Source organism: Lepisma saccharinum, chromosome 28 (assembly GCF_977018435.1).
Source record: "Lepisma saccharinum chromosome 28, izLepSacc3.1, whole genome shotgun sequence".
Lineage (NCBI taxonomy): Eukaryota > Metazoa > Arthropoda > Insecta > Zygentoma > Lepismatidae > Lepisma > Lepisma saccharinum.
Genome location: NC_139256.1, coordinates 26068090 through 26094747, shown reverse-complemented (window position 1 = coordinate 26094747; position 26658 = coordinate 26068090). Strand labels below are relative to the sequence as shown.

Below are 26658 nucleotides of genomic sequence, written 5' to 3'. Positions count from 1 at the left end.
CTTTAGATCCAGAATTGCGCACAAATCTCACTGACCTGTTTTGCGCACAGATTTTGATCCAACGTTGCCACTTTGATAGCTTTAAAGTCTGTGCGCAAAACTGTTTTCTCTTTAGACAAGAAGAGAAAGAGAGAGAAACTAGAAATAAAATTGTAAATCTCTTAAGGATTAAATAAAGATATAATTTGACCAGAAAATGTAGCAAGTCGATACAACTTTAATACCAATTTACATAATCCACACACACACACAAACAAAGACAACAGAAGTGAGAACGGCTTGAGAACATTTTACATCTGACAACATCGTCTCATTTTTTTGTGCCCAATCCTGTACATTGTGACAGCTTGAAAACGGCTTATCAGATACCACTGAAAAAACCGGAAAAGTGTGCGCAATCCGGCTGTAGCCACTGTAACATACACAACTACAGCGTGTCCCGCTTATACGTATAATAAAAGAAAAACTCACAACTTTTTTATTTACGAATATTTTTTGTACAAACTTTGTACAAACATGTAACAACTCAGAATTTTTATTTACAAATCAAGAAAACTAGCGCACTTCCACATGTGAACCGTTAGTGGCACGGCAAATGTCAAACCGGTTGACAGCCTCAAGCCACACGTTTTGAAGCATGTGCGGGGTAATGTTGCTTACTGCAACCACAATTCTTTCACGCAAGTCTTACAAATCTCTAACCGGTGTACAGTAAACTTTGTCCTTAACACACCCTCACAACAAAAATTACACACAGTGAGGTCTGGTGACCGTGAGGGCCATTCAATAAAATCCGAACCTCTTCCTGTCCATTTTCCATTGAAATGCTCGTCCAGGAAGTCTCTAACGAGATTTGAGAAATGAACCGGTTTCGCGTAACTGTTTTTCCCATTTCTTTATTGAAATGTACGATGGAACTACTTCTTTAGCACCCAAACCATAACGTGCACGAAATCGTCTCTACACAAGTGTCACAGACTTCACTTCAGACAACGTTAAAACACAAAACATCTTTTCTTGTGGCGACCACATGACGAATGTCTACTGAGAAACTGATAATTCAGGACATTCTGGATACTGCGCATGCGTAACTGCTAAAAGAAAAATTTCTGAGTCATTCTTTAAAATGAAACAATCACATCATTCTGACAGTTTGTTTAGAAGTTATGAATTTTTATTTTATTATTGGTATAAGCGGGACACGCTGTATTTGTAAAGTTTGTGTGCAAGGGAGGTATTACCTGTTTTTTCTGTGACAATTTGATCAAGTAAATTGCAACTAACAAGATGAGACACGCGTTTGAAGTATCTCATGTTGAGCAAAAATCTTAGCGGACAAGCTTGCGTTAGTGACGTAGTGGGTGTCTTAAAATGATTGCACGAACTGAACGGAAACGTAACACGATAGGATATTTTCGTAAGATTGTATTGGTCGTCCTAATTGGTCTGGTTTGGATCATTTTACTTATCTTTTCTTCCACTTCGAACCCGAGGCCCCTGGCGTCGTACTAACCACTCCGCCACGGGGGTCAGCAGGACGTTCTGAAGTTGGGTCAAAAGTGTTTCTTTCAGTATTTGTAAATACACGACTATGTGCATTCAATTCGCAAACACGTTTGATTTTTTTTTGTTTCAAGTCCACTTGTGTACGCAGATAGGCTAACCGGGATTGGATCCACAGTTCAAAGCGGGATCCGAACAACTATGTGCCTTCACCGAGTATCAAAACCCTGGACCTCTTGATTACAATGCGTCGTTACCAGGGGAGGCTCTTGCAAGCACGGTGTAGTGGAAGTTTCTGTTTAGGAAGAAGCGTGAATTTTCTTTACATTCGGCTTTCCTTTACCAGGGAATTTAAAAAGATATATTTTGTCAGCCCCGGAAAATAGATATGAAGAATTGAAGAGGTACAAATAAATTCTAGCATTTGTATTCTTGTGTTTAACATCGCCTTTCTTTCACTTATTGCTAATTACAATGAAGGAAGGGATACTCTCGGGATACGAACCCGGAGTCTTCGGTCACAAGATCGTCAGGATATCAGGGCTACGTTGACATCCCGTAATTTAATGCAGTAAATAGTAATTTTGATATTTCTAAATTGTATTACCTTGATGAATGGTGTTATCTTGAAATTTGATATTTGTCTTTGTGTGAACACAGGTTCACAATGTGTACATATAGCTAAATTCTGAATATGATATATTCAAAATATCTAAAGCCCTCTGATTTAGAATAACTATGGTGGACTCTTACCCAGATCTAAAAAGCTTGTCAAGGAAGAAGAAGGCTACAAGAAGCAGATATTGCTTGGCACAGTAGTATTGAGCTTCCGTTTATTTTCATGTGAATGTAGATGAAAACGGGTGGTATCGCCACTCTCCCAGAATTAAATTAAATTTACCTCAATTCAATTTACCACAGTAACTTTTAGATAACTTCTTAATGATATTGTGCAGTTTTCTTTCTTTACTATTGATAAGTTTAAAATCTTCATCAACATTGTCGCAAGAATCAATGTAAGATAACATTTGGAAGGGCCCTTTCACTACTTGCATGTAATCATCTTGATTAACAAAAAAGTAGACGAAGGGCGACGCTCAGTACCGAAAAAATAGGATTCAATAACCCCTCTCCAAATTATTTTCAAAATATTTTTAATACAGGTGAAACGTATCAGTGGAGCATTCGTGATTCCAATTCTTGGGGTTGTCTCCCAGTAACAATTAGCATGTATCGGAGGTCCAAATTTTAAAGTTGTCTTGCAGCATTCGATATACGAGTGCAATGCTTTAAAGGCAAGAATTTTCAGTTAGAAAAATATCAGTAATCAAGGGGTCCAGGGTGCGATCCCGGTGGAAGCACAGCGTGGTTCGAATCCAAATTTGAACTGTAGGTCCAATCCAGTTGCGATTAGACTATCTCTGCATAAAGTGAACTTGAAACAAAAATCAAACCCCAAAGATATTTAGTGTAATTTTAGTTCATTTCTAAGGAAGGGAGGACTCAACATTTGAAAATCCCATTTAACTGATGTGAAAAGCTAAAATCACATGCATTCCAACCGAATATATTCTGCTCAGAAGTTAAAGTTCTACTTCGACAGCTAGTAGTATGGATTCAAGTTAATTAAAGCCCTTGTTATAAGAATTCAATTTGCATACAATTCATATTAGCACAAGCTTAACAGAAATCTATATATAACCAAAATAGTGATGTATTTTCTTTCTTAAATGATTGTTAATGTTATCACTAGGGATAGGATTTTCATGACAGCATATTTTGTTTGGTAAGAGTGATGTGTTCCCTAAATATATAGAAATTCATATTGTGAAGAAACTACTTGAATTAAGGTGCTTTTTAAGGGCATATTTGGCCGTTTCTACGGGATAGAGCATATTTTGATGAATTTTCGGTCATATTCAGCATATTTTCGCTTTTTCAAGTAATATACAGTCATTTTTGTAGTTGATTTGTTCTTACCCCCATGTTGACTCAAGGTTTTACCTTTCGACTGCAGCAAAATCTTTCTCCCTTTTAATTGAAAATTTACAGAAAGTATTAATTGTGCATTGCAACTCAGGGACATAAAGTGATTTAAATATAAGAGTACGCATATGAAAATATTTCAGCAAATGTTAGATATTAATATTTGAGACAGTCAAGTTATAAGGGCATATTTTTAAAATCATGTGCATATTTTGTAAAATTTTTGGTCATAAGAGCATATTTTATTTTGCATATTTTGGTTATTTTTTGGTTATAAAAATCCTAGCCCTAGCTTATCACATTTTAAAGAAATTTAATAATTAATATTGTACAGCCATCTTGCGTCTATTATATCATTACATACAATATCTTACAAACATGGCCGTATTTAGAGGAGGGGGCTTTATAGGGTTCAACCCCCCCCCGAAACTTCTGACATGTTGGATTAATTGAAGTTCAGAAACCAAAGTCTGTAACTCATTTTCAAAAAAATTATTCGAAGCTTCACAAAAATACAAGGAGGCAATGTTCAAATGATCGATCTACAATTTTCATACATTTGGAATTCTGAAACTTGAGCAAAAGAGGATTTATTCTCAGAATCGTAGCCCACCCACACCACCTCCATTTTTCACTTTGCAGTCCTCTTTCCAGTGTTGTTCCTGGGTTAGACTGAAAATTCCCTTATGATTGTGCCAAAATTCCCTTTCTAACTTTAAAATTCCCTGTCCGATAAAGTTAAAAATCCCTCTTGATAGGAGTTCAAACCTAGGATCTGCAGTTTTGTAGCATGATTGAGGTTATAATACATGCACCAGGCTACACACAGAGTTTTCAAAATTCCATAAATTGAGTTTTAACGTCGGACAACAAAAACATTATAACTAAAATATCCCTCTAATTTTTAAAGATTTTCATTTGGTATTTAAAATTTAATAACAAAGCATAATAATTGTGCATTTCGGTACACACCGAATGAAACATAAAAAAAACTCTTGTGCTGGATATTCACTCATCTGCTGGATTGAGTAAGCCTCCTCAATACATTATTATTATTATTTTGGAATTAAATTGGTTTATCATTATGAAATTTTCCTTATTATCATATACTTTACGTGTTGTTATTATTTCTCTTATTCATATTTCTGGCGACAAACATGAGAACAATTATCAAGGAACCCCCACCAAAATGTTTCCTGCCTACGGCCATGCTTACAGAAAGATAGCAAGGAAAAATATATTATTGTCATTCAAAAATTAGCAAGGTAACACTTTCACAACATACGAACGTGGAAAATAAATCTTTCACATGTCTTTGTTACTTTTTCCATAGGTTTCGTATAAACGACATGAGCATGACCTATTTCATATGATATAATTAATATTAACGATGCGAAAAGAAGTCACATTGTTCATAAAGGATATTCACACGTTTGATGTTCAAGTGATTTCGAACTTATGAGTAAATAGACCTTTAAACATGTTAATGAACCATTAATACATGAGGAAAACTTTCACGTACCAAATGAATCATCAGTTTCTTTTGTAGCGCTGTACTCTCCCAATAATTATTGCAATTTTGTTTAGTTACCCTGTGTGTGTATATATCTGAGAGAGAGAGAGAGAGAGAGAGAGAGAGTGCATGTGTGTGCTTGTTGAAACAAGTGTAGAACGACAATGAAACACCTTATATACAGTCAATGAAGGCATGCTACCTGTACTGTCTGCTTATTTATTATTCCTGTTTCCAAAGTCATCACAAATTTACTTACACCAGAGACTGCATTTAACTGTTTAACATACTTTACTTCCACACAAAATTAAACCTCGTACATACAAGTTTATATTATATTAATACCACATCATGTGATTTTGAAGTGAAAATTTCAATATTTTTATATAAAGATATTTCTTTCTGAAAACTATGATCCCTTAGCTTCAAAACATGTCCAACATGAAAGCTATACCATAATTGGAAGCAAAGCTATGAATTGTTTTATTAAACCTTGTAAGCTCATAAAGTTTACATTTATTATAAGGTTGGCAACCCTGATGTATGAATACCGTGTATCACTGAGGACTAAAATTTTCACCAAACTTCACGTAAATCTGAAATGGTCGGGTTGAAAAATTCATTTTTTGTGTGTGATGACTTGGCATGTGAATGTACATAATTTTTTTTTAAAATAATGGTTTATTAATAGAAGCAGTGAAAAAGCCACTAATATTATTATATAGCCTTTTAGAACATACCTTAAGCTTCAATTTGAAAAAAAAATGGCATGATAACTACAGTGCCTTTTAGTGATAATGCAATTTTTGTAACGCCAGACATTGACACAAACAAAATCAACATTATTTACAATGCAATATATATTTCTGATTGGGTTTACTGCGCATAAAGTGGACTTGAAACACCAAATCAATTAACCAACCAATTCATTAGAACTACAAACTGCGTCTTCTGTCTAAATAACATCAGGTGCACTGACAGGTGCCGACTACCCACATGTGAAAATCAATGAGTGATGACACCTATTCAGAAGATGATGATGAATATAAATAATCAGCTTTTGTTTATGCTAAATTATAACATACATGCATATTTAAGATTTAGCCACTATTATTATTAAAAATTGTAAGTAAAACATAAAGTTGTATTATTATTGTAAGGATTATATTAATATTATTACACATAATAGTTATAATTATTATAAAATAATATTGAATTAAAAAGTCTGATGAAATTAAATTTATTTAGTCAAATATTGAGATCAATTTATACGCTTTTTATAAAAAATATGAAAAACCATTATTTTTCAGCTATGGTTACTAATTCAATAATATTATATAAAAGCAAAGAGTTATGAGATGCTATCACAGATTTTTCAGTTCCAGGTATCCACACCTTGAAAAAAAAATCATATGAGAACCCATCCCCCCGAGTGGTACAGTGAGATCCATGAGTATTACCGTGCAAATTGTCTATCAGCATGTTTGGGCACTTTATTTGACCCAATAAGAGCTTCAAGAATTAAAAGAAAACTCAGAACAAGCTGTTGGCAGCTTCTGCACTACCACACACAAAAATCTATCGTTTATAATGTAAGAGAAAAATTGATGAAAATAGTCATGGACAATTTGCACGGTAATACTCATGGATCCCTCTGTACCGATTGCCTAAATTTGAGGTCCTGGCATATGGACTAATTGAAACGTTAGTATTGAAGCTATGATATCGGCTTACAGTTCGGTGACAAGCACAGTGCATTGCAGGGAAGCGGTAATTTCATGCTCAAGGTGTCCCATTTTAACGCAGGTGACTATATTGATACTCATTTGATATTTTCTATACTTTTCTTATATGCATAATATATTATGCTCAACATCATTTGGAGATGTATCCTGTGCTGAACTAATAATAATTATTATCATTATTAATAATTGTGATGATGATAATAATACTGTAAAGTCCTGGATCTACAATCTCGTACCTTAACTCGCTGACCATAACTGCAACACCAAATAGAGACAGACTTGAAAATCGTGAAAATAAATTGTGGTCAACAGCGACCGCAAAACTAGGATTATACTTTCGATAATTTGTGGAATTGGTTTGACACCCACTCCGGTCAGTTTTTGGCTGTTTTTTTCTCTTCATGTACTAAAGGAGAAAGGTGTCCTCCCAAATCTTATTCCTCAACTTTCCCTTTCGAAAAAAAACAGGCATTGTGGAATTTCGTTCTTGAAATAACAACGAGCATCTTTTCCTCATGAGTGTGTCGAGTGTCAACGGACCTTCACACTGAAATCCTATCTCTTAACAGGGAGTAGGTGAAGATTTAAAGCCTCTGTAAAAGTGTTAAGTGATGGTAATTGACATGAGGCAGTGCATGTTACCAAATCCTTATTTTTTATGTACATGTTCTTATTTTTTGTTAACCCCCTCTGGCGGGGCAAGTCAGAACCTGAATTCTAGGTGCGCTAAGCCTTTGATTCCAATCAGAAGAATCTGCTGTTCTTAAAGGATCAATGCACTAGAGAATGACTTGCTGAAAACTTGTTCTGGTGTAGATATGGAGCCACTACTATGTGACTAACATGCGTGTTTCTTACTTTCTCTTTTATATATTCTCAATTATAATACTAATAAATTGGAATCTGCAAAATCCCTGGACTAAGGATAAGATCTACATTAGGAATAAGGATATTAAATTAGGCACCTGGAATGTTCTGAGCCTTTACCGGCCTGGGGCATTTCAGTGTACAGTTAATGAGATAGTTAAGTATAAATTATATGTAGTAGCTGTCCAGGAAGTTAGGTGGCCAGGAGAAGGGAATTGTAAAATTAAAAATTATACTTTTTTCTATGGTGGTACTGAAAATCATAATTTTGGAACAGGCTTTTTCATACATAATAGAATTATCTTGGCTCTTAAAACAGTAGAATTTATTAATGATAGGATATCATATGCAGTTTTACAGGGTAGGTGGTGTAAAATTATTTTAATAAACATACATGCACCAACGGAAGATAAGGATGATAATACTAAAGATGATTTTTATACAGACTTAGAACAGGTCTTTGATAAATTTTCTAAGTATGATATGAAAATTCTGTTAGGTGACTGTAATGCACAGATTGGCAAAGAAGAGACTTTTAAACCCACGATTGGTAAAGAAAGTCTTCATGAATTAAGTAATGATAGCCTAATGGTATAAAATTGATTACTTTTGCAACCTCAAAGAATTTAATTGTGAAAAGTACAACTTTTAAACATAAAGATATCCATAAATATACCTGGTCTTCTCCAGATGGTAAAACTCATAATCAGATAGATCATATTCTCATTGATAAGAGAAGGCATACTAGTATAATTGACGTTCGTACACATAGAGGTGCTGACTGTGCCAGTGACCATTATTTAGTAATTGCTAAATTAAGAGAAAGACTCTCAGTGATAAATCATAAGCAACAAAATCTAAAAGTTCTAAAATTTGATATGGAAAGTTTACTGATGCAAGAATTAAGAAAGATTACCAAATTAAACTGTCAAATAGATTTGATGTTTTGCAGGATTTAAATGATGATGAAAATATAAATGAAACAGACGTAAATAAGAATTGGGAGCACATACGTAATGCAATAGAATCAGCAGCTAAAGAAAGTATAGGATACCATAAACCGAGAAAAAGTAAGTCATGGTTTGATAATGAATGTCATAATCTAATAGAAATAAGAAATCAGGCTAGACTTAGGTGGTTAAATAACTCTGATGATACAAATCTAAACAATTATAATAGAATAAAGCGAGAAGTTAACCGCACGTTTAGAAGATGTGAATACAATTAAGAATAATGCTAAAATATTTTTTCAAAACTGCTAAAGATATAGGTTTGGAAGTTAACAAAGAGAAAACTAAATATATGCTTACAGGCCGAAACCAAGTGTTAGGTAATAATCAAAATCTAATTATTGATAACAACTCGTTTGAACCAGTTTCCAAATTCAAATATTTAGGAGTAATATTAACAAATGAAAATTATATTAAAGAGGAAATAAAAAGTAGGCTTAATTCAGGAAATGCATGTTACTTCTCTCTTCATAAACTTTTGTCTTCTCGTTTAATATCTAAGAAACTAAGAGTTAAAATATACAAAACAGTAATTTTGCCTGTAGTATTATATGGATGTGAAACTTGGTCCCTTACATTGAAAGAGGAACATAAATTGAAAGTATTTGAAAATAATATCCTTAGGAAAATATTTGGACCTAAAAGGGATGAGGAGACAGGTGAGTGGAGAAGGTTACATAATTTAGAACTACATAATTTGTATTCATGTCCAGATATTATTATAATAGTTAAATCAAGAAGACTTAGGTGGGCAGGCCATGTGGCACGAATGGGAGAGGAAAGAGGAGTTTACAGGATTCTCGTTGGGAAACCTGATGGTAAGAGACCTGTAGGAAGGCCAAGACGAAGATGGAGGGACAACGTTGAGATGGACCTAAGGGAAATCGGTAGGGATGGAAAAGAGTACTATATAGAACTTGCTCAAGATAGGGAAAGATGGAAGGCCTGTGTTGCTGCAGCCATGAACCTTCGGGTTTAAGAAGGCTAGGGAGTTAGTTAGTTAGTTAGAACCACGTCAAGCTCTGAATACTTCATCTTCAAGATTTTCTTGGTTCAATTTTGTTCCTACAAGCAAATAAGTAAACGCATTAAATAATGCGAAAAGTGCATAAATCCTTAAACATCAAAATGCAAGAGATATTGAATATGCACTAAAATGCATCAGTTTTTTAATAAATATTACTTATAATACTCGACTCAATAAAATGTGTCAAATGCTTCATAAAAGTACTTGTACACAAAGTTAAGTGACTTGGAATTCTTATAATACAATTAACCCTCATAATGTTTATAATGAAGATTCCTATCTGGAACCCAGGAAATAATGTTATTTAGCCCCCATTGAATCGTGTATTGAATGTGAGTCACCTTGATCTTGCTGTTTGAGAATTTTTTGAGATCTTTAGCAACAAATTAACTAGAATAACAATGACAGAAAAAATACATGGAAAGCAAACCACTAATGATGCATCAAATATTGCATGGATGCAAGAAAATGCATTAAATTTTGATTCAAGTGTAAAAATGCATTGTATTGTGTTTCCGGATTTATCTTAATATTTCATTTTTTCTTGATGCATTCAAATGCATCTAGTCAGATGATTCGCCCATCCAATAGCCAAGAAAACAAAACATGGTTATATCAACTGAAGTGCATGAATTAAATTTGATGGTTTTTCATTCGCTCCACATCAGTACCTTATTACGAAACTATCAAATTTACATATTTGCCAAAAATAATTTAATATTAATTTCTAAAAAGCGAGTGCCATGGTCAGTGGCGTAGCTGGATTCTTTTTCGGGCGGGGCAACCGTATTAGAAAAAAATGATGGGGGAAATAGTACAAATAACAACTAGCAATAAACCTGTCAGGGGGCACAACCACCCAAATGTCAATCTCTCTTCCACGTAGTGCAACACTGTAAAATAAATTTCTGCAGGCCAACAGGCTGCCTGAACACACAGCCAGAATAATTATCTGTGGAGATCTCTGTTTGTCCTTACATTTGATGAGTGTCGCATTACAGACAGCTTTTTAGAGTTGAATTATATTCGGAACATCTCCAGCAGACTACGCGAGTCTGTCTAGCGAGCCTAGTGGGCGTTAAGAGCCTGAGCAGGGTGCTTAGCTATAGGTTCTGGGTTGAGTTGACGTCAGCGGCTCGCATAGTTGATTGGTTGCTTCGAGAGTTGTGACTCGTTCCGAAGCTTCAAATGCATAACAGCAAAATATGTTATGGAAATAATCTCCCTCTACCTGCGTATGGAGCATTTGGTCCTGAGATTTTAGTTGTGATAACGGGCTTGACCCAGTGTAATTGTGACGGGTGCACACAGCCTAAGTCCTGACGCACCCACAATTCGATTTCAATCATAGACCTGCCACCGGTTGTGGGGCTCACCCAGCCTCAAATCAATAGGTACATGCGGGTTAAAGGCGGCCGGAGCATTACTGATTACTCACATTCAAAATAGCCGAGATCGAGAATGTGTGTGGCCCTACTCCCACCCCTCCCATAATCCTGTAAATGTGTCTCCATGGCATGGTGCTATATGCACGGCCAGGGGCGGCGATTAGATTCCAAAACTGGGGGGGGGTAAGGTGTAAAAACTGAGGGGAGCAAGGAGAGTTTACCTTCCCTTGGTAGATAAATTTAGCATAGTGCGGCTGCGGGGACAAAAAAGGGGCCAACTGCCCCCTCGCCCCCCCTTAATCGCCGCCACTGTGCACGGCGAATTCTACATTTACCTTAACCTGTCACCGTGCATATTATTTTTCCACTTTTCCACCGACCCGATGGTGTAATATTGGAATGCCTTGTAATAAATAGGACCCGGGTTCGATACCAGGAGTTCGAATTCTACTTTAAAGTGTAAGTCCAGTCCCGATTATTCTTTCTACCTGTGCATAAAGTGGACTTAAAAACTCAAAGCTACAAGAGTGTATTTTGTTTCTTTTCGGTGGGGAGGTAACGTAGACAGAAGAACCGCCACTAAAAACTTGACTCTTGGGTCTGTCAAGGTTTTTGAAAGGTGAAGGGGGTTAAAACGGTCACAATTCGAATAAAAGAATGTAAGGAGGATATTGTTTCCCCCTCCCAAAAATGGGGGTAATATGAATGCCACTGAATGTATTGCTAGATAATTTACAAACTTTTAACGGGGCCCGAGCAGTGATGTGCAGTAGACTATAAGTTTACGTCTACATGCGTAATCTACGCGTAGATTACATTGGGTTGTAGTTTACATAGACTACGTAGACAATTTAAAGTGCATAAAAATTCATTTTCAAGGGTTTCATGAAGGGAAAGTGACATTTTCAACTATATTGGTTCCTAACGAACTGACAAGAATCTTATTTACAACAAAAGTTCTCTTCTCTTCTATTATGAACTATGGAAGAAGACATATAGTATGCAAAAAACAACAACAGATGGCAGTCGTGAGGCAAGAGCAGTGATGTGCGTCTACGCGTAAACAACGATAGTCTACATTCTACACGTAAATTTTTTTTGTACACGTAGATTACGTAATCTACGTAAGCAACATGGCGAAAGGTGATAACTTAGCAAAGGGCGCCGTGGAATTAAAAGAAAATAATACTGCGTATCAGTTGCTGATGTGTGAGGAGAACTTTTCATACTCTTTCTTTCAAATTCGAACAATTTCTCACCTAGGAAAAGGACCTAATGTAGGAAATATTCTAGTGTTTTCTGGGAAAAAGAACACTCTTGCCTCACGACTGCCATCTGTTGTTGTTTTTTGCATACTATTTATCTTCTTCCATAGTTGATAAGAAGAGACGAGAAATTTTCTTGTAAATAGGATTCTTTTCATTTCGTTAAGAACCAATACCTATAGTTGAAAATGTCACTTCCTTTCATGAAATCCTTGAACATTAATTTTAATGCACTTTAGATTGTCTACGTAGTCTATGTAAACTACAACCCAATGTAATCAACGCGTAGATTACGTGTAGACAACGCATGTAGACGTAAACTTATAGTCTACGGCATATCACTGGGCAAGAGTGGTCTTTTCCCCATAAATCACTAGAATATTTCCTATATTAGGTTTCTTCCTAGGTGAGAAATTGTTCGAATTTGGAAGAAATAGTATGAAAAGTCCTCCTCACACATCAGCAACTGATACGCAGTGTATATATATTTTTTAATTCCACGGCGCTCTTTGCTAAGTTATCACCTTTCGCCATGTTGTTTACATAGATTATGTAATCTACGTATATAAAATAGTCTACGTGTAGAATGTAGACTATCGTTGTTTACGCCTAGACGCACATCACTCCGCCTCTACGCCAATCCTTTTCGAAATAGTTCTAAGTCGAGTAAAGCAGATTGTTGTTTCACGCAAGGGGGCCAGAGGAGGCACTCCCCACATGAGATATCTAGAAAATGTTCATGTAATTCGAATGGTGAGATTGTAGGGATAATTTATTACAAATAATAATTATTTGTTTATTTTGTGATTTACAGGCTGTCAGTTACAGCAACTATAGTCCACGGGTTTACTTCGTTAACGTCGAAGAACTAAAGAAAGCCGCCGCCACAAACGTGGGTGGGGATAAATAGCGGGCTAGTTGTTTTCGTCCAATCACACTCACCCTTCTGCCAATGGGCGCAGCTGTCATTCTGCTCGTCTACTCCACGTGGAGTCTCAGTCACATGACTGCGGATACGCTGTTGCCGTATTTTGCAACTTCAATGTGAATACCGTGGGAAGGCGCTTGTCCGCGGAGGGACAAGGTGGCGTAGAGTTGATGTCTGGCAACACTGTGCGTTGAATGTGATTATTGCAGCTGGTGGGCGCGCTCCGTGGACTTCAAAGCCAGCCGGTCGTTAACGTAGCTAGCGCGTCGACTATAACTACATTGTCCATCAAAATAACGAGAGGACATTTTTACCAGCCATTCGAATCATATTCTCTCCCGTAACTAGAGATGTGAGGGAAGGGATTTAGAAGTGAAATTTTATAATCCCGACGTTCGGGACTGAAGAAATTCGTCATTTCTCGATGTGGTGGAAACCTCGAATTCTACACACTATTTTCTCCGAAAGTGATTGTTCTTGCACTTCTGGAATAAAAACTGTAAATTTAAAGAAATTTCAGACACGTACAGTACAGAAGATATCAAGAATTAGCCTCTTTTAAATACGATCCTTTTCCTTTGATATATATCGCGCCGTCAATTATAATTGCATTTTTAGAGTACCCTTCTTCACGTTAAAACATGGATCAGTTGCCATGAAGGATAGCCGATTGAGTAGTCTCTGTTTGACATATGCGCATCGTGAATTACAAAAATAGACAAAGAACTATTATTAACAGTTTATAAATGTTTATACAGTAAGTAAGGCGAATTCAGTTTCTATTTAAAGTGAACAAGTCTGAACTTGTCAAAATGCCAAAGTATTTTCAATTCAATTTCAATTGTACGTATAAAATAAATATAATAATAATAAAAATATTAAATGTACGTAAGTTTCTATGACTGAAAGTCAGGATGTGAAATCTTATTCCCCCACCTCCCCCCACCTGAGAAAAAATCTTGCAGGCGCACAATAGACGTGTCTTGAATACACAAATATTAGTTATATTTATGTTGGTACTCGCATGAAAGTTTAAACCAGACAGTCTTGTTTGTTAAACGGTGCACCCTTAGAGTGAAATGATGCATTAGAAAGTTTTGTAAAGAAAAAAATAAACTTCCTGAGAATGCTGTGTAGCTTGTACTCAGGGAAGAAATAACAGATTGCTGACAAGGAGACAATGTGTAACGCAGGACAAGTTCGCGTAGTGATGTATTGCTATTTAGTCACGGCAAATGACCGTAAAATCCATTACAGCTTTCTCCTTTGCATTGAAGAGCATTGATCTGCAGTTTCCGGAACTGTCATTGCAAAAGGCTTTGTTCTCCTTGGTGTCTGCCCTGAAATATGTAGAAAGACATTCGGACAAGAAGATACATTGCTGATATAGGCCTACTACGTCTGACCAAATTCAAATCTTGATTTATTTGAATTTGGTTCAGAGTCTGGGTAAGACCTTGCTATAAGATTCAATCGTCAAGTAAATAGTGTTTTTAGATAATAAATTCTGCCTTGGTCAACAATTTGAGATCAATAGGTGTTGTTGCCAACTTTAAGGCATGCCTTAGACGAAAGCATTTTCTTTAAATTTTTTCTAGCATAATGTTATATAAATGCTTCCAAACGTCTGTTAGTATATAGTACTTTACACGGAAGCATTTCATGTAAAATTTCGGTAGCCTTTGCCATTACAAGGTATAATATTCTACAACATGAAACGCACGTCAAGTTACACCATCTATGATGAGTGCACGGTGTTCACAATTGAAACAACTAAAATGTTGTTCCATACGTGTACAGTAATCGCTATAGAATATGTATTTAAGCAGTGCCATTGCTTTTGTACCTAAATCCGTTTTACACGAAACGTTATTCCTCTCGGTTGAATAGTTATCGGCTTTTAAAAATGTGAAGTGATCCATTGCTTACATTTCACGCGGCAGCCATTACAACCTAGAGGTCGCTTCTGATTGGTTATGCTACGGAAATAGTCTGTTCTTTCCTAGAGAAATGCCATGAAATCATAGGCGTGCGGACGGGGGAAAGAGGGGGCAATTTCCCCCTAATCATGGACATCAGCAGATTTTTCCAGGGAGGCGCAAACAATGTACTTTTGCAGGAGGGTAACCGAGCCACCCCCATAATATTGTTGCCCCTGAAAAAAACACTACTTGAGTTTGAAATTATCACGTTCCTGGATCCTTATTATAAAAATTAATGTAAAATGTGACTGAAATTAAATTATTGTGAAATATATACTTTTAGATTGACATTCATTTTCTAGGTGGGAGGTGTGACCATCCTTGCCCCCTTTCCCGAACGTCCATGCCTCTATGTAATTATACTTTCACGTGGAAATTTAGTGTAGAGGAATCGTATCGCCTTATTAAACTACATTGTGCTCTTAAAGGAAATGAATATTCCCATTTCTGGTAATTTCTTGTATGCTAACACTCACGATATAACTTGATTTACTTTATTTAACGTCACATTTCGTCCACGTTTGACTAATCGCGACGATTAAGTTTAAATGGATGAAGAGAGAAACACAAGAATTTATGGATGAAACAACACACGCCCAACAGAGGAATATACTGGCTGCTGCGAGTCAAAACCTGCAGCATTCCAGTTACCTTGTGTGCTACGTGGAACAGGTTGACGTTTGGAAGCCTTCTAAAAGTTTATTCCAAGAATAAAACAAAAGCAAAGATCAATTCACACTCTTAAAGTAGGAATAAACCTATTCTTTTCTATCTTAAATCTCTATGTACAAACAGCGATGTGCCGTGTAAAATAAGTTTACGTCTACATGTGTTGTCTACCCTCATACTTTTTTCGTTACCAGACTCGGAGCTGGATAATGTGTAGCATAATACGCGTCATATTTTGCAGAATTTTAGGGGGAAAATTCTAGCAATTTGAAACCAGAAAGAGATAGCGTAACAACAACGTAGTATTAACGAACAAACCAAAACAGTGCCAAGATTAAATAGAGCTCCGTTTCATAATTGCGTTATTTATGTACAATTTCTTTGTAGGTTGGTAATACCCATTAAAGAAATATCAATGTTGTGTATGCATTTATGTACACACACGCACGCACATATACACATCCAAAGAAATTTGAACTTGCATTATATCACTATAAAAAAAAAGGGCCAGTACTGGAACGAAACCAATAGACCTAGGATTTTAGTTTTTAACCTATTTTTTCCTTTACAGGTATGTAAGAAATAATAAGTTATTTCAGCGTTTCGTTATAAATGCAACAACTGATGAAGTTTTATAGTACCTAAAAAAAGCTATATTGCTTGTTAGAACCTATTTTAGGGCTATGCGCCTAAATCGAACCTTTTTTGAGGTTTTTATATATTTTTCAAGGTTTTACAGGATTTTTATGTCACTCAGAGGTAGCCTATTTGCTTTGTTTAGTGACGAACAAATTCATGACGAACGTGTCTGAAACGTACTCTCTGTCGATTTCCCTTCCTCCAAGTCCATGGTGATTTTTCAAAGCTCAAATATCTGGTGCCACTGTTACCTGTACAATCGAAAGTAGTCTGATCTGTGTGGTCTTGATCACTTTCGCGTCACTTTGGTACTTCGTGGCATTCACGCCTTGCAAACTAACATTTCAGCATTGAAGTTGCACCACTGGCTATGGTTTTGTTGAAATATTATTTTCAGCATATACGATGATCCCCACAGACAAAATTGCAGAGTTTGACTGTGGATATCATGAAAAAGGATTGTTGCCTAACTGTACGGGGAAGAATGGATTTTAATAGCAAATTCCCAATGGTAAGTCCTTCCATCGCCTTAGGTTTAGGCAACACACATAACGTTATGCAGGATAGTACGTATTTTAAGATATAGGTGTCCCATTTTCATTGTCGGTGACTATACCTAATCAGCATTTTCCTCGAATTTTGAACTATTTTAAGTTCTTTTGAACCTACTTCGGGATTTTTCTAGCCTAACTTATGATTTTGAGGACCTATTTAGGATTTTTAGAACCTATTTTAGGTTTTTTTAACCTATTTTAGGAATCTAAAAGCACACGTTTTAGAACCTATAAATTCGATGTCTACTGATAACGTTTGGGGAAGGGGGGGAGAGTTCTGAGAGAGCGTACTCGCCCGAGAGAGTTCGTAGAACGAAATGGCCGGGCAATGAAATTTAACTGGGGTTCTGTCAGACCCCAGACTACCGTTTAACTCTTAAAAATACAATGGAAGATTGTGCATGCTCAATTTTCAAATTTTTCCATTTAAAGCATAATGGTAACTGGTAAAAAGTCAAAGTTTTAATGCTCCACAAGAAAACGAAATGTACTTCCTTGCTTGATTAGGTTTATCTTGCTTTTCTGCTACTTTTGACTAATCGCGACGATGAGGATGGATGATGATATTGATGGATGTAGGGACACTCGTAAGGAACATCCAGGCCCAGACAGGAACTCGAACCCAGGATCCCTGGTGTCGTAGAGCGCTGTGGTAACCACTCCGCCACAGGGATTGGATTAATTACATCTACCACTACGTAATAATAATATTTGAATTGGCTTAATCTTTGGATTAAACCTAGAGCATGCTACTTTTAAAAAAAATTCTTGGAACTCGAGCATCACAATTCACTTTACATATGCAATAGATTGTTTTCTTGCACGTATGTATGTTCAGATTGCTCCAGAAAAACGAAAGCGCGATATTCACGTGCTCGAAATCTATGAGCAGACGCATGCATCAGGACTCACGGGTGTGTGAGTCACATGGATTCGAGTGTGCAATGGGAATCTTTCCTAAGGGGAAATAAACACTTTCACATTATCTGAAGGTTACTGCGTTGGAACCAGACAAGCTGTAGCCACGTTACGACACGTTCACTGAATGCAAATGAATAAACATAATTACATTAATACTTAGAATAACTACCTCCTTAATTTTGTTACTCTGTTTTTTCATATTATTAGGTAATTTTAATTGGATTTCAATTTGTGCCTTTCTTTGTCCCACTCCAAACTTTAAAAAAAATATGAAAAAGTGTGTACATTCACAAATTTACGAGCCCAGATTTAACACAGTAGTGGTTTGAACCTTGACATCCCACAAATTGATAATTTTTGTAACAGTAGTAGTACCAGAAAACTGGACAAAAATGCAAAATTTCAGATTTTTTGGGCTCTGAAGTTTTTGAGTTTGACTTTCAAAAAAAGCAAAAATTCCAAAATTTAGCAACATTTTGAAATCTGTAGATCTAAAACTATTTTACTTAGAGAGCTCAAACTGGTGTCATTCTCCTCTGTCTTTAATTAGCTTTAATTTGAAATCCAACATGACTGTGGTATTTGAATTTTGTATTTTCTTAAAAAAAACTGAACATTTTTTTAAATCTCAAAAAAAAAACCTTTATTTGTTTTTAAATATATGCTTTTCAAAGACGTCAATTGACTATTTGTGTGAAAAATTTCATAATGGGATGGTATGTTTTAAAGATTTCAAAATGCCAATAGCTCAAAACCTAAGAACCCAAAAAATAAAAAATAAATCAATTTGTTGTCATCTTAATAGATACGATGAACAAATGAATCTTAAACATCGAATCCTAAATGTTCAAAAAACGTATTTTTTCTTGTTGATTTGACATGGAATGACTCAGTAACAGAGTCTGACTCGCTGTTGTATCTCTATGTCATATCAAGTTACAAATACATGTCTCATTCTGGATCTCATCTCGAGTTGTATAAATGATTAGATGCAATTAATACTTGTGTAATGTTAACTTAATTGTTTGATTAGTGAAGAAAAGGAAGATTTTCGGAGCGCAGATCAAGGAAAGTGTTCAATAAAACTACAAAGGTGAATTTCAGCACTAGGATGATAGCAGTAGACACGATGTTGTAATTAAATACTTTATGAGGATTATGCATGGAACACGCCACTGGTCTAAGTGGGGGTGAGGGGGAGGAGCATTCTGTGCAACTGCGACTACTGATTTTCATAGGCGTGCGCACGGGGGAGGGGTCAGTTGTCCCTCCTAATACACTCACTTAGAAATTTAGTGTAGAGAAATCTTATTTATCATTATTAAACAATATTATTATCTTTAAGGGCATGCGAGACAGTCTCCGCCCGGCTTTTCCCTCCGAGCCAGTGTCGCCAACTTAACTCTCTTGGAGCCAGATCTGGCTCTTTCGTGCACTCGTTTGCCTGTGAACTGGGGCGCCCGCCCCCGTGACTCACTATGATACCATCACTGGTTCCGGCCCACATAGACCAACTTTTGCCATGATTATACATTTTGCAAGTCACGTGATATTGTTATATTGGCTGCGTCGCCCCATCCCCTCTTATATCCCCAGCTACATTTTTTTATATAGCACCGTGTTGACGTGAAATTGGCATAATATTGCTATCAGGGAATCCTTTATATTCGATTTCGTACGACCATGAGATGGGTGATGCCGCTGGATCTAGATGGTGAAATCTAAGAGTAAATTGTCATCAATTTAGAGTTAACGGAAATAGCAGCGCCCCACCCCTTTGACAAATAACATTACTCTAGGAAGAACTTCGTAAATCTAGCTCCTTGAAAGTCAGTTTTAACTCCATTTAAGGTGATATTTAGCTCATTTATGCGCACCAGGTTTGGCAACACTGCCAGGAGGCAAGGCGAAATGCATTGGTCATATGGGAGTATTTTTTGATTTGTTATCTTGGGAATATCAAACTTCCGATGGAATAGAAAATGATATGATCGGGAAGAGGCAGTTTGAAGAAGTGATTTCCCAGCAGAAAAGTCGAAGAAACTCTCATTTGATTAGCCGTAACTTGATGTTGAAGTTGATTCCCCATAAGGAATACATGGGATTCCGAAAATTCTTTTCGTCATATTTTTACAGGTCGTATCTAGCTTAATAATCAACTTTGAAAAACGCCTTGACCTGCCACATGTGGAGAAATTCATACTCTCTTGTACCCACACGTTTTTCTTCAGTAGCATTGTCCATTCCGACAATATTCAAATAAATGCACACATGGTGCGTAACTGTATCTCCTCGCCTTAAAAAAAAATAAAGTATTTTCAAGCCGACGAAAGTTCCAAACGACTTTGGCGGGTTTATTTCCTATGTAATTGGATTCATTGAATTGGTGTTTTAAGTATACTTTATGCACAGTAAAGCTAATCGGAACTGGACATGCAGTTTAAAGTGGGATCCGAGCCACTATGTACCTCCACCGGGAATCGAACCAGATACCCCTTCATTACAGGGCGACGACGCTACTACTGCGCTATCGGGGAGGACCTCCTATGTAATTGGACTTCCTCACTTCGTCCTCCAGTAAATTACTTGTTATTAAGACTCGCGTATTTTTTTTTCGTTATCCTAGATGTGTTACACCTATGTGGTCGCAGAAAAAATTGGTCACACATTGGAAATAAATAAACTGTGTGTAGTTGTTTTGAATCTGCTGTGCGAAATCATATTTATGTGTAAATTAGTATGAACCACAGAAAAGGAAATTAAAGGGTAACAGAAAACTTTTGTGCCAGGAAAGCTGGAATTCTTGTAATATTGATTTTTGGTGGATCCAGACACACGCCATATACGACAATGTTTAGTACCCATCAATATAATAAGACAGTGAGATGGAATGAGGTTTTACTTTGAACGACTGAACTTTCATTAAGGCTTTTGACCTCCTTAATCAGAGGGTCTGCGCACGCCTATGTATGAAATATGCCACGGTATCTGAAATGCCATAAGATTCTTCACTTTACACGGCAGCATTTTGGTCATATCATCATGGCCGAATTAAGACGAAATTTAGCCTGATGCTTGAAATCTTCGGTGAACAATAAACACAACGACCTTACCTCGGCTTTCAAAGACCTAGGCTGGTTCGACCTTTCAACACACCGTCTCTTCCACGCTCTTACAGCGGTCTACAAAATAGTGCATTCAAGATAACCCCCCTACCTATTTTCACGATTGCAACCCCTAAGCGCAGCACACACCTTTGCTACCCCTTCACGAAACAACTCCCTGCTCACCATCCCCTCCCACAAGACAGCGTTTTATGCAAATTCCTTCACTGTCACTGCCACCAGAGCGTGGAACGACCTCCCTAATGACATAAGAAACTCTTCTTCTCTCGGCAATTTCAAATCAAAATTAAGAAAGCATCTTCTGGAGGCAACCTACCAGTACTGAAACAAGGAAAGACAGTAAAATGAAACCTTTCTTGATCTAGCCTACATTTGTAGGGCAAACACCGACCGATTTTTCTGTATTTTAAGTATTTTTGTTGTGTGTGTTCATGCTGTACGTGCATTTTTTACGTTTCTTACAGCATGTGTATTTTTGGGTTTTGTCTTTTTTATTTTTTGTGTTTCTTCTTCTTTCTTTTTGTGTGTTTTTATCCTTTTGTGTTTTTTTCTTTGTATTTTGATGTTTTATATTTCGCAACTGTTAGATATTTCAACTAAATTTGTAAAATGTTAAGTAGAGATGGTTAAGTGTAAGAAAAGGCTTGTGACTTCGCCATCCAAAAGAAGAAGTAAATAAATAAATAAATAGTTACGTCACAGCGCAAAGAATAATAGTAACTGTATAATAAGTAACGCTGTGTCTAGGCGTCCGAAATTGGGGCTCCGAATTTCATTCAAAGATTTCTTTTCAGGTTAATATAGCAAACGAAAACTGTCGTATGTTTTCATCTGGGCCTATTTCAGGAATGGGCCTAATGCTGCAGCATCAATAGCACCCACCTTAATTCGTCACTGCATGGCATAAATGTTAAAATGCTAAGGAAAATGATTTCGTCTACGTAAAGCGGGCTTAACGATATTATATTCATCTCGTCACTGCGCATGCGCCTAGTGTTCGAAGAAAGAGTCCATTTGCTGGGAGGTGGGTTAGGTATCATACTAACTTGTGGTATAAGCGACAAGCGCCGGTTCCGTTTCATGGCGTATATGCAGCAGCGTAGCCACTATCAAATCTTCAACGCCCGTATGTTTGGTACAAACATGATGATTGATAGTGCATGTTGCGCAAGTCCTAAGCATGTGTCACTTGTCCATCTCTCCTCTCCGATGTGAATGTCAATTTGAACATAGTCATCAAATTTCCCTCGCAAAGGGAGCGACGAGCTATGGCTGGCAGAGAACCAAAGCAGGTGCTGCCACCTACGCCCCTCTTAGTTGGTGGAAGTAGCGGCTCGTGCCTAAAATAACAGGTGAAGAAGTATATTTATAGGCAATGAAAACAAATAGTAAGTGCCAGTGCCCCCCCCCCCCCCAATTTAAAACGTCTTTTTTGTCTTCATCCGTCCATCTGGAAAATGGTGTCTGCAACAAATTACACACTAAGTCATTTACTGGGTTCATTGTAGAAACCACAGCTCAACACATGAACACAACACACGATAGGAAACGCGAAACACACACGCGGAACAAGATCTCGCGAGAACGCGAAGATTTTGCCACAAGCACTGGATGCGATGTTTTCTCCGACGAGAGAACTGCTTCATCTAGAAGGCGACACCCGTTCAAGGCCAACGCTAGGTGACGTCACCGTTGCCATGACAACCGGCTAAGTTTTCCGCAACCTAGCGGTGTTTGCTCTTGGGTTGGGACGAACTCAATACGTGCGTAGCGCCGAGCGGCGTGTTATTTGAGTATTATCGTGTGCGTTCTGCTGGGAAATAGTTTAATTTAACAAGCAAATGAAAAATGTCAATATTAATTTGAAAATTAGGTGAAAACATCTGCACTTGTTGCACTTGGCCAGCCGTCACTGGGAAGCACACACGTGATTGCTGACAATGGTTGGCGGGACGTCTCCCAGTCGCGTGAACTGTACAAGAAATGTATACTGTTGAAATTTTGTGTTCTGCTTTATGAAAAGTTACTCTATCTTCTACTAATACTAGATCCTTTTTTCTTTCAGGTGGTGTTGACGTCACTGGCCTACTTGGCAACATACAGCGCTTCAGAAGCAGAACACAAGGAAATAACCGGAACGAGCACTAAGAAGAAAGACGGATCCAGGAAGGACAAAAGGGGATTTGGGTTTGGGTATGGAGGGTTTGGGTACGGAGGAGGCATGAGCTACCTTGCCTACAGCCCCATAGGCCACAATCTGGTCTACAGCGTTGGGTATCCTGTTATGGCTCACGGCATAGCATTGGCACCGCTGGACATTGGAACTCTGGCTATTGGATCGCCATTGGTGGCTCACGCGCATGCGCCGATTGGCGGAACGGCAAGTCCGGAAGTGTCCGCTCAAGCTATCCGGACGATTCCAGCCCCCCAGTTGGGTCCGGGGATCCAAGGGAATCGCCTAGGGCCTGCCACGTTCGGGGTGCAGAGTGGTAGCAACAGGCCTTTCTCGAGTAAAATTGCAAGCGGCACGGCGAACATCGGAAGAGGCGTCGGTAACACCATCACGTCCGGTCAGGTGGTGCCTTTCGGAGGCCAGAACGGGTTCCTGAGGCCACAGGGGCGTCCCATCAGCCAGGGAGGACCGACCAGCATGAACGTACCCCCTGGACAAGCTGGAGGAGGAGGTAATCAGGGAGGTTTTGGTGGCGGCCAGTCCGGCACGGGTGGTGGCCAAACCGGTTTCGGTGGTGGCCAAACCGGTTTCGGTGGTGGACAGGCAGGATTCGGTGGTGGACCGTTGGGACTTGACGGTGTGCAAGGAGCATTCGGTGGTGGACAAGGAGGATACGGTGGTGGCCAGTTCTTGCTGGATGGAGTGCAAGGAGCGTTCATCAGCGGACCCGGAGGGTACGCAGGAGGCCAAGGACAACAAGGAGGATTCAGTGGTGGACAAAGTGCACCACCAGGTGGACAAGGAGGACCTTTTGGAAGTCAAGGTGCCATTGGTTTTCAAGGAGGTAACCAAGCAGCGTTCCCAGGTAACCAATTAGGGGGAGTAATTAGCAACCTGGGTAATTTGGATCTGGTAGGAGGTCAAGAGAACTATGCACCACCACTTCAAGGTTATGGGAATGGAATTCAGTCTCGTACCGGAAGTCCAACTGGCGGAAGTGCAATCAGTCTTGGAGGCTGAAAGGTTTCGCAAATGTAAGTACATTTTATGCTTATTTTAATATTGTAGGGCGTCGCTGTACAACACCCATAAACTTTCACAGCGTGTCGAAGACGTCAAGACAAACAACTTTTCTTGGTAAGGTTTCTCCCATTGAAGCCACGTTTCGGCGCTACGAATCCGCGAAAAACGGCATTTCTCTCCTCTCGCGAATTCATGGGTGCCACTATCCGCTATATTTTCTGTCGGAAAATACTAGTTTTGTAGTGAGTACATTTTACCTGTATCTATATGGATGTGAAACATAGTCCATTACATTACAAGAGGAACATAAATTACAGTAAGAGTATTTGAAAATAAAATCCATAAAAAAATATTTGTATATAAAAGAGATGAGGAGACAGGTGATTGGAGAAGGTTACATAATTTAGAACTGCATTATATGCATTCATGTCCAGATATTATTAGAATAATTAAATCAGGAAGACTTAGATGGGCAGGCCATGTGGTACGAATGGAAGAGGAAAGAAGAGTTTTCAGGGTTCTTGTTGGGAAACCTGGAGACCTGTAGTAAGGCCAAGACGAAGATGGGAGGGATAACGTTGAGATGGACCTAATGGAAATCGGTAAGGATGGGAAAGATTGGATTGGTCTTGCCCAGAATAGGGACAGAAGTAAGGCTGATGTTGTTGCAGCCATAAACCTTCGGGTTTAAGAATGCTAGAGAGTAAGTAAGTAAGATACGATAGACTGAACATGGAGTGGTTAACTGAACGAAGCCAGGTTTTCCGGGTTTGAATTCCGACCTGAGCGTGAGTATTCTTTGCGAGTGTATCTTCATCATATCACCACTCATCATTATCGTTTCGATTAGCCAAGTGACGTAAAATAACCTAATCCAACTCAACAATAGGCTGCGCAACAAATCACTGCAAAAGCGACAATGGATTATGATTAACTCCGGACAGAAACGTAGGAAATTCTTCTTTGGATTGTGAGGTACGCTTGATTTAATGGGAAGGAGTTAAAACACTGAAATTTCACTCTGCTGGCCTCGTTTGCTCAGCATGATAATATTTCCTCAGCGTCCAACTATTTTAGTATGTTCCGATGTAAAAAAAAATATATATATATCAGTAGCAACCATGAATCCATGACGTTCGACAAGAGGTCTTAGCGAGCAAAATATCACAAAAAGAAGTTGTTTGTCTTGATGCTTCCTCTGCTCTGGGAATGTTTGTTGGTGTGATGTGAGGCCAGCCCATATATATGTACCTATGTATGTATGTATGTGTGTGGGTATAAATATACCGACATGTAAAGTCCGATACTTGAAAGCAGCGATGAATAATTACATTCCTGTGTAGGCCGTGTCCGAATCAGCAGTTGCTGCTCCCTAGATCAATGTTCCACACACGGAATCACCTTAATGTTATAGTTCAAAGCTGCGGCATAAGTGAAGTTGGTGGAAAAGGCTTACTTTAACTCGCTCTGGCGTTACCCTGGCAGCCAAATTATAGCATTCACTTTGTAGAGACGTTGTTTATTGAATAGGCGATATAAAACTCAGTGCTACTTGACAATTTTATCGTTAACACTGTATTTAGAAAAAATGTAAATTTAAGTAATCACATGCCACATTTTAAATTTCAGTAGTAAATTGGTGGAAAACATAGTTTTTAGTTGGTGCCTGACCGCTGATTCCGTATCGCGCGCCTGCAACCCAGTGCACTGTGGGTGACGTTTGAACTGACACCTGGCGGGAAAAGTGGCAACTGTACTACTCGGCAGCCTTTCGATTCGGACAACTTCGAAGAACTTGCAGATTCGGACATGGCCTTATTTCTATGTAAAAATAAGCTCTCTGTCTTTTTATGATCTTGGGAATTTTAGTAGTTAAGAGCATAAACATTCCGTATCCAATTAGCTACAATCGACATTACCTTTCTTCATTAACAAAGGAATATGTTTAACGCCAACGTAAACGAATACGTATCCTCAACTTAGGGACACATTCAAAAGTGTATATCCAAAATATCTCTAATGTAATTTTGCCTCATGTAGGGTAACGAAGAATCTTCAGTCTGGAAAAGTGCCATATGAGAAGGATGCTCACATCGTCTGCGTAGGAAACCTATAGTTACGTTCAACTACTATATCCTGTTGATTTCAAATAAATACTAAAAGTCAAGTGCCATCAACGAGTGTGTTTTATTTCAGCATTACTATTCTTCTGGTAGATCTATCCCTAAATGTATGTTTAGGAATAGGCCTACTACAACATTATTGCACACGTTGCCAACTCACACTAATAAATACTAAAAAAAATTAAAGAAAGTGCATATGGATGGGTGACTTGTGTAA

General features: G+C 37.9%; 1 protein-coding gene across 2 annotated transcripts in view; it reads left to right on the top strand.

Moving 5' to 3' along the window:
- The window catches only part of LOC145980662 (uncharacterized), a 45819-nt gene that overhangs the window by 5523 nt on the left and 13638 nt on the right, over positions 1-26658 (top strand). The window contains exons 2-3 of one of the 2 annotated variants that reach the window (XM_083113716.1): positions 23188-24329; positions 26359-26493. In XM_083113716.1, the coding sequence (XP_082969842.1) occupies positions 23188-24315 (1128 nt within the window). In that variant the 3' untranslated portion in view covers positions 24316-24329; positions 26359-26493. Of the gene's footprint in view, positions 1-23187; positions 24330-26358; positions 26494-26658 lie in introns of those variants that run through there. The other variant, XM_083113715.1, reaches the window with a different exon arrangement.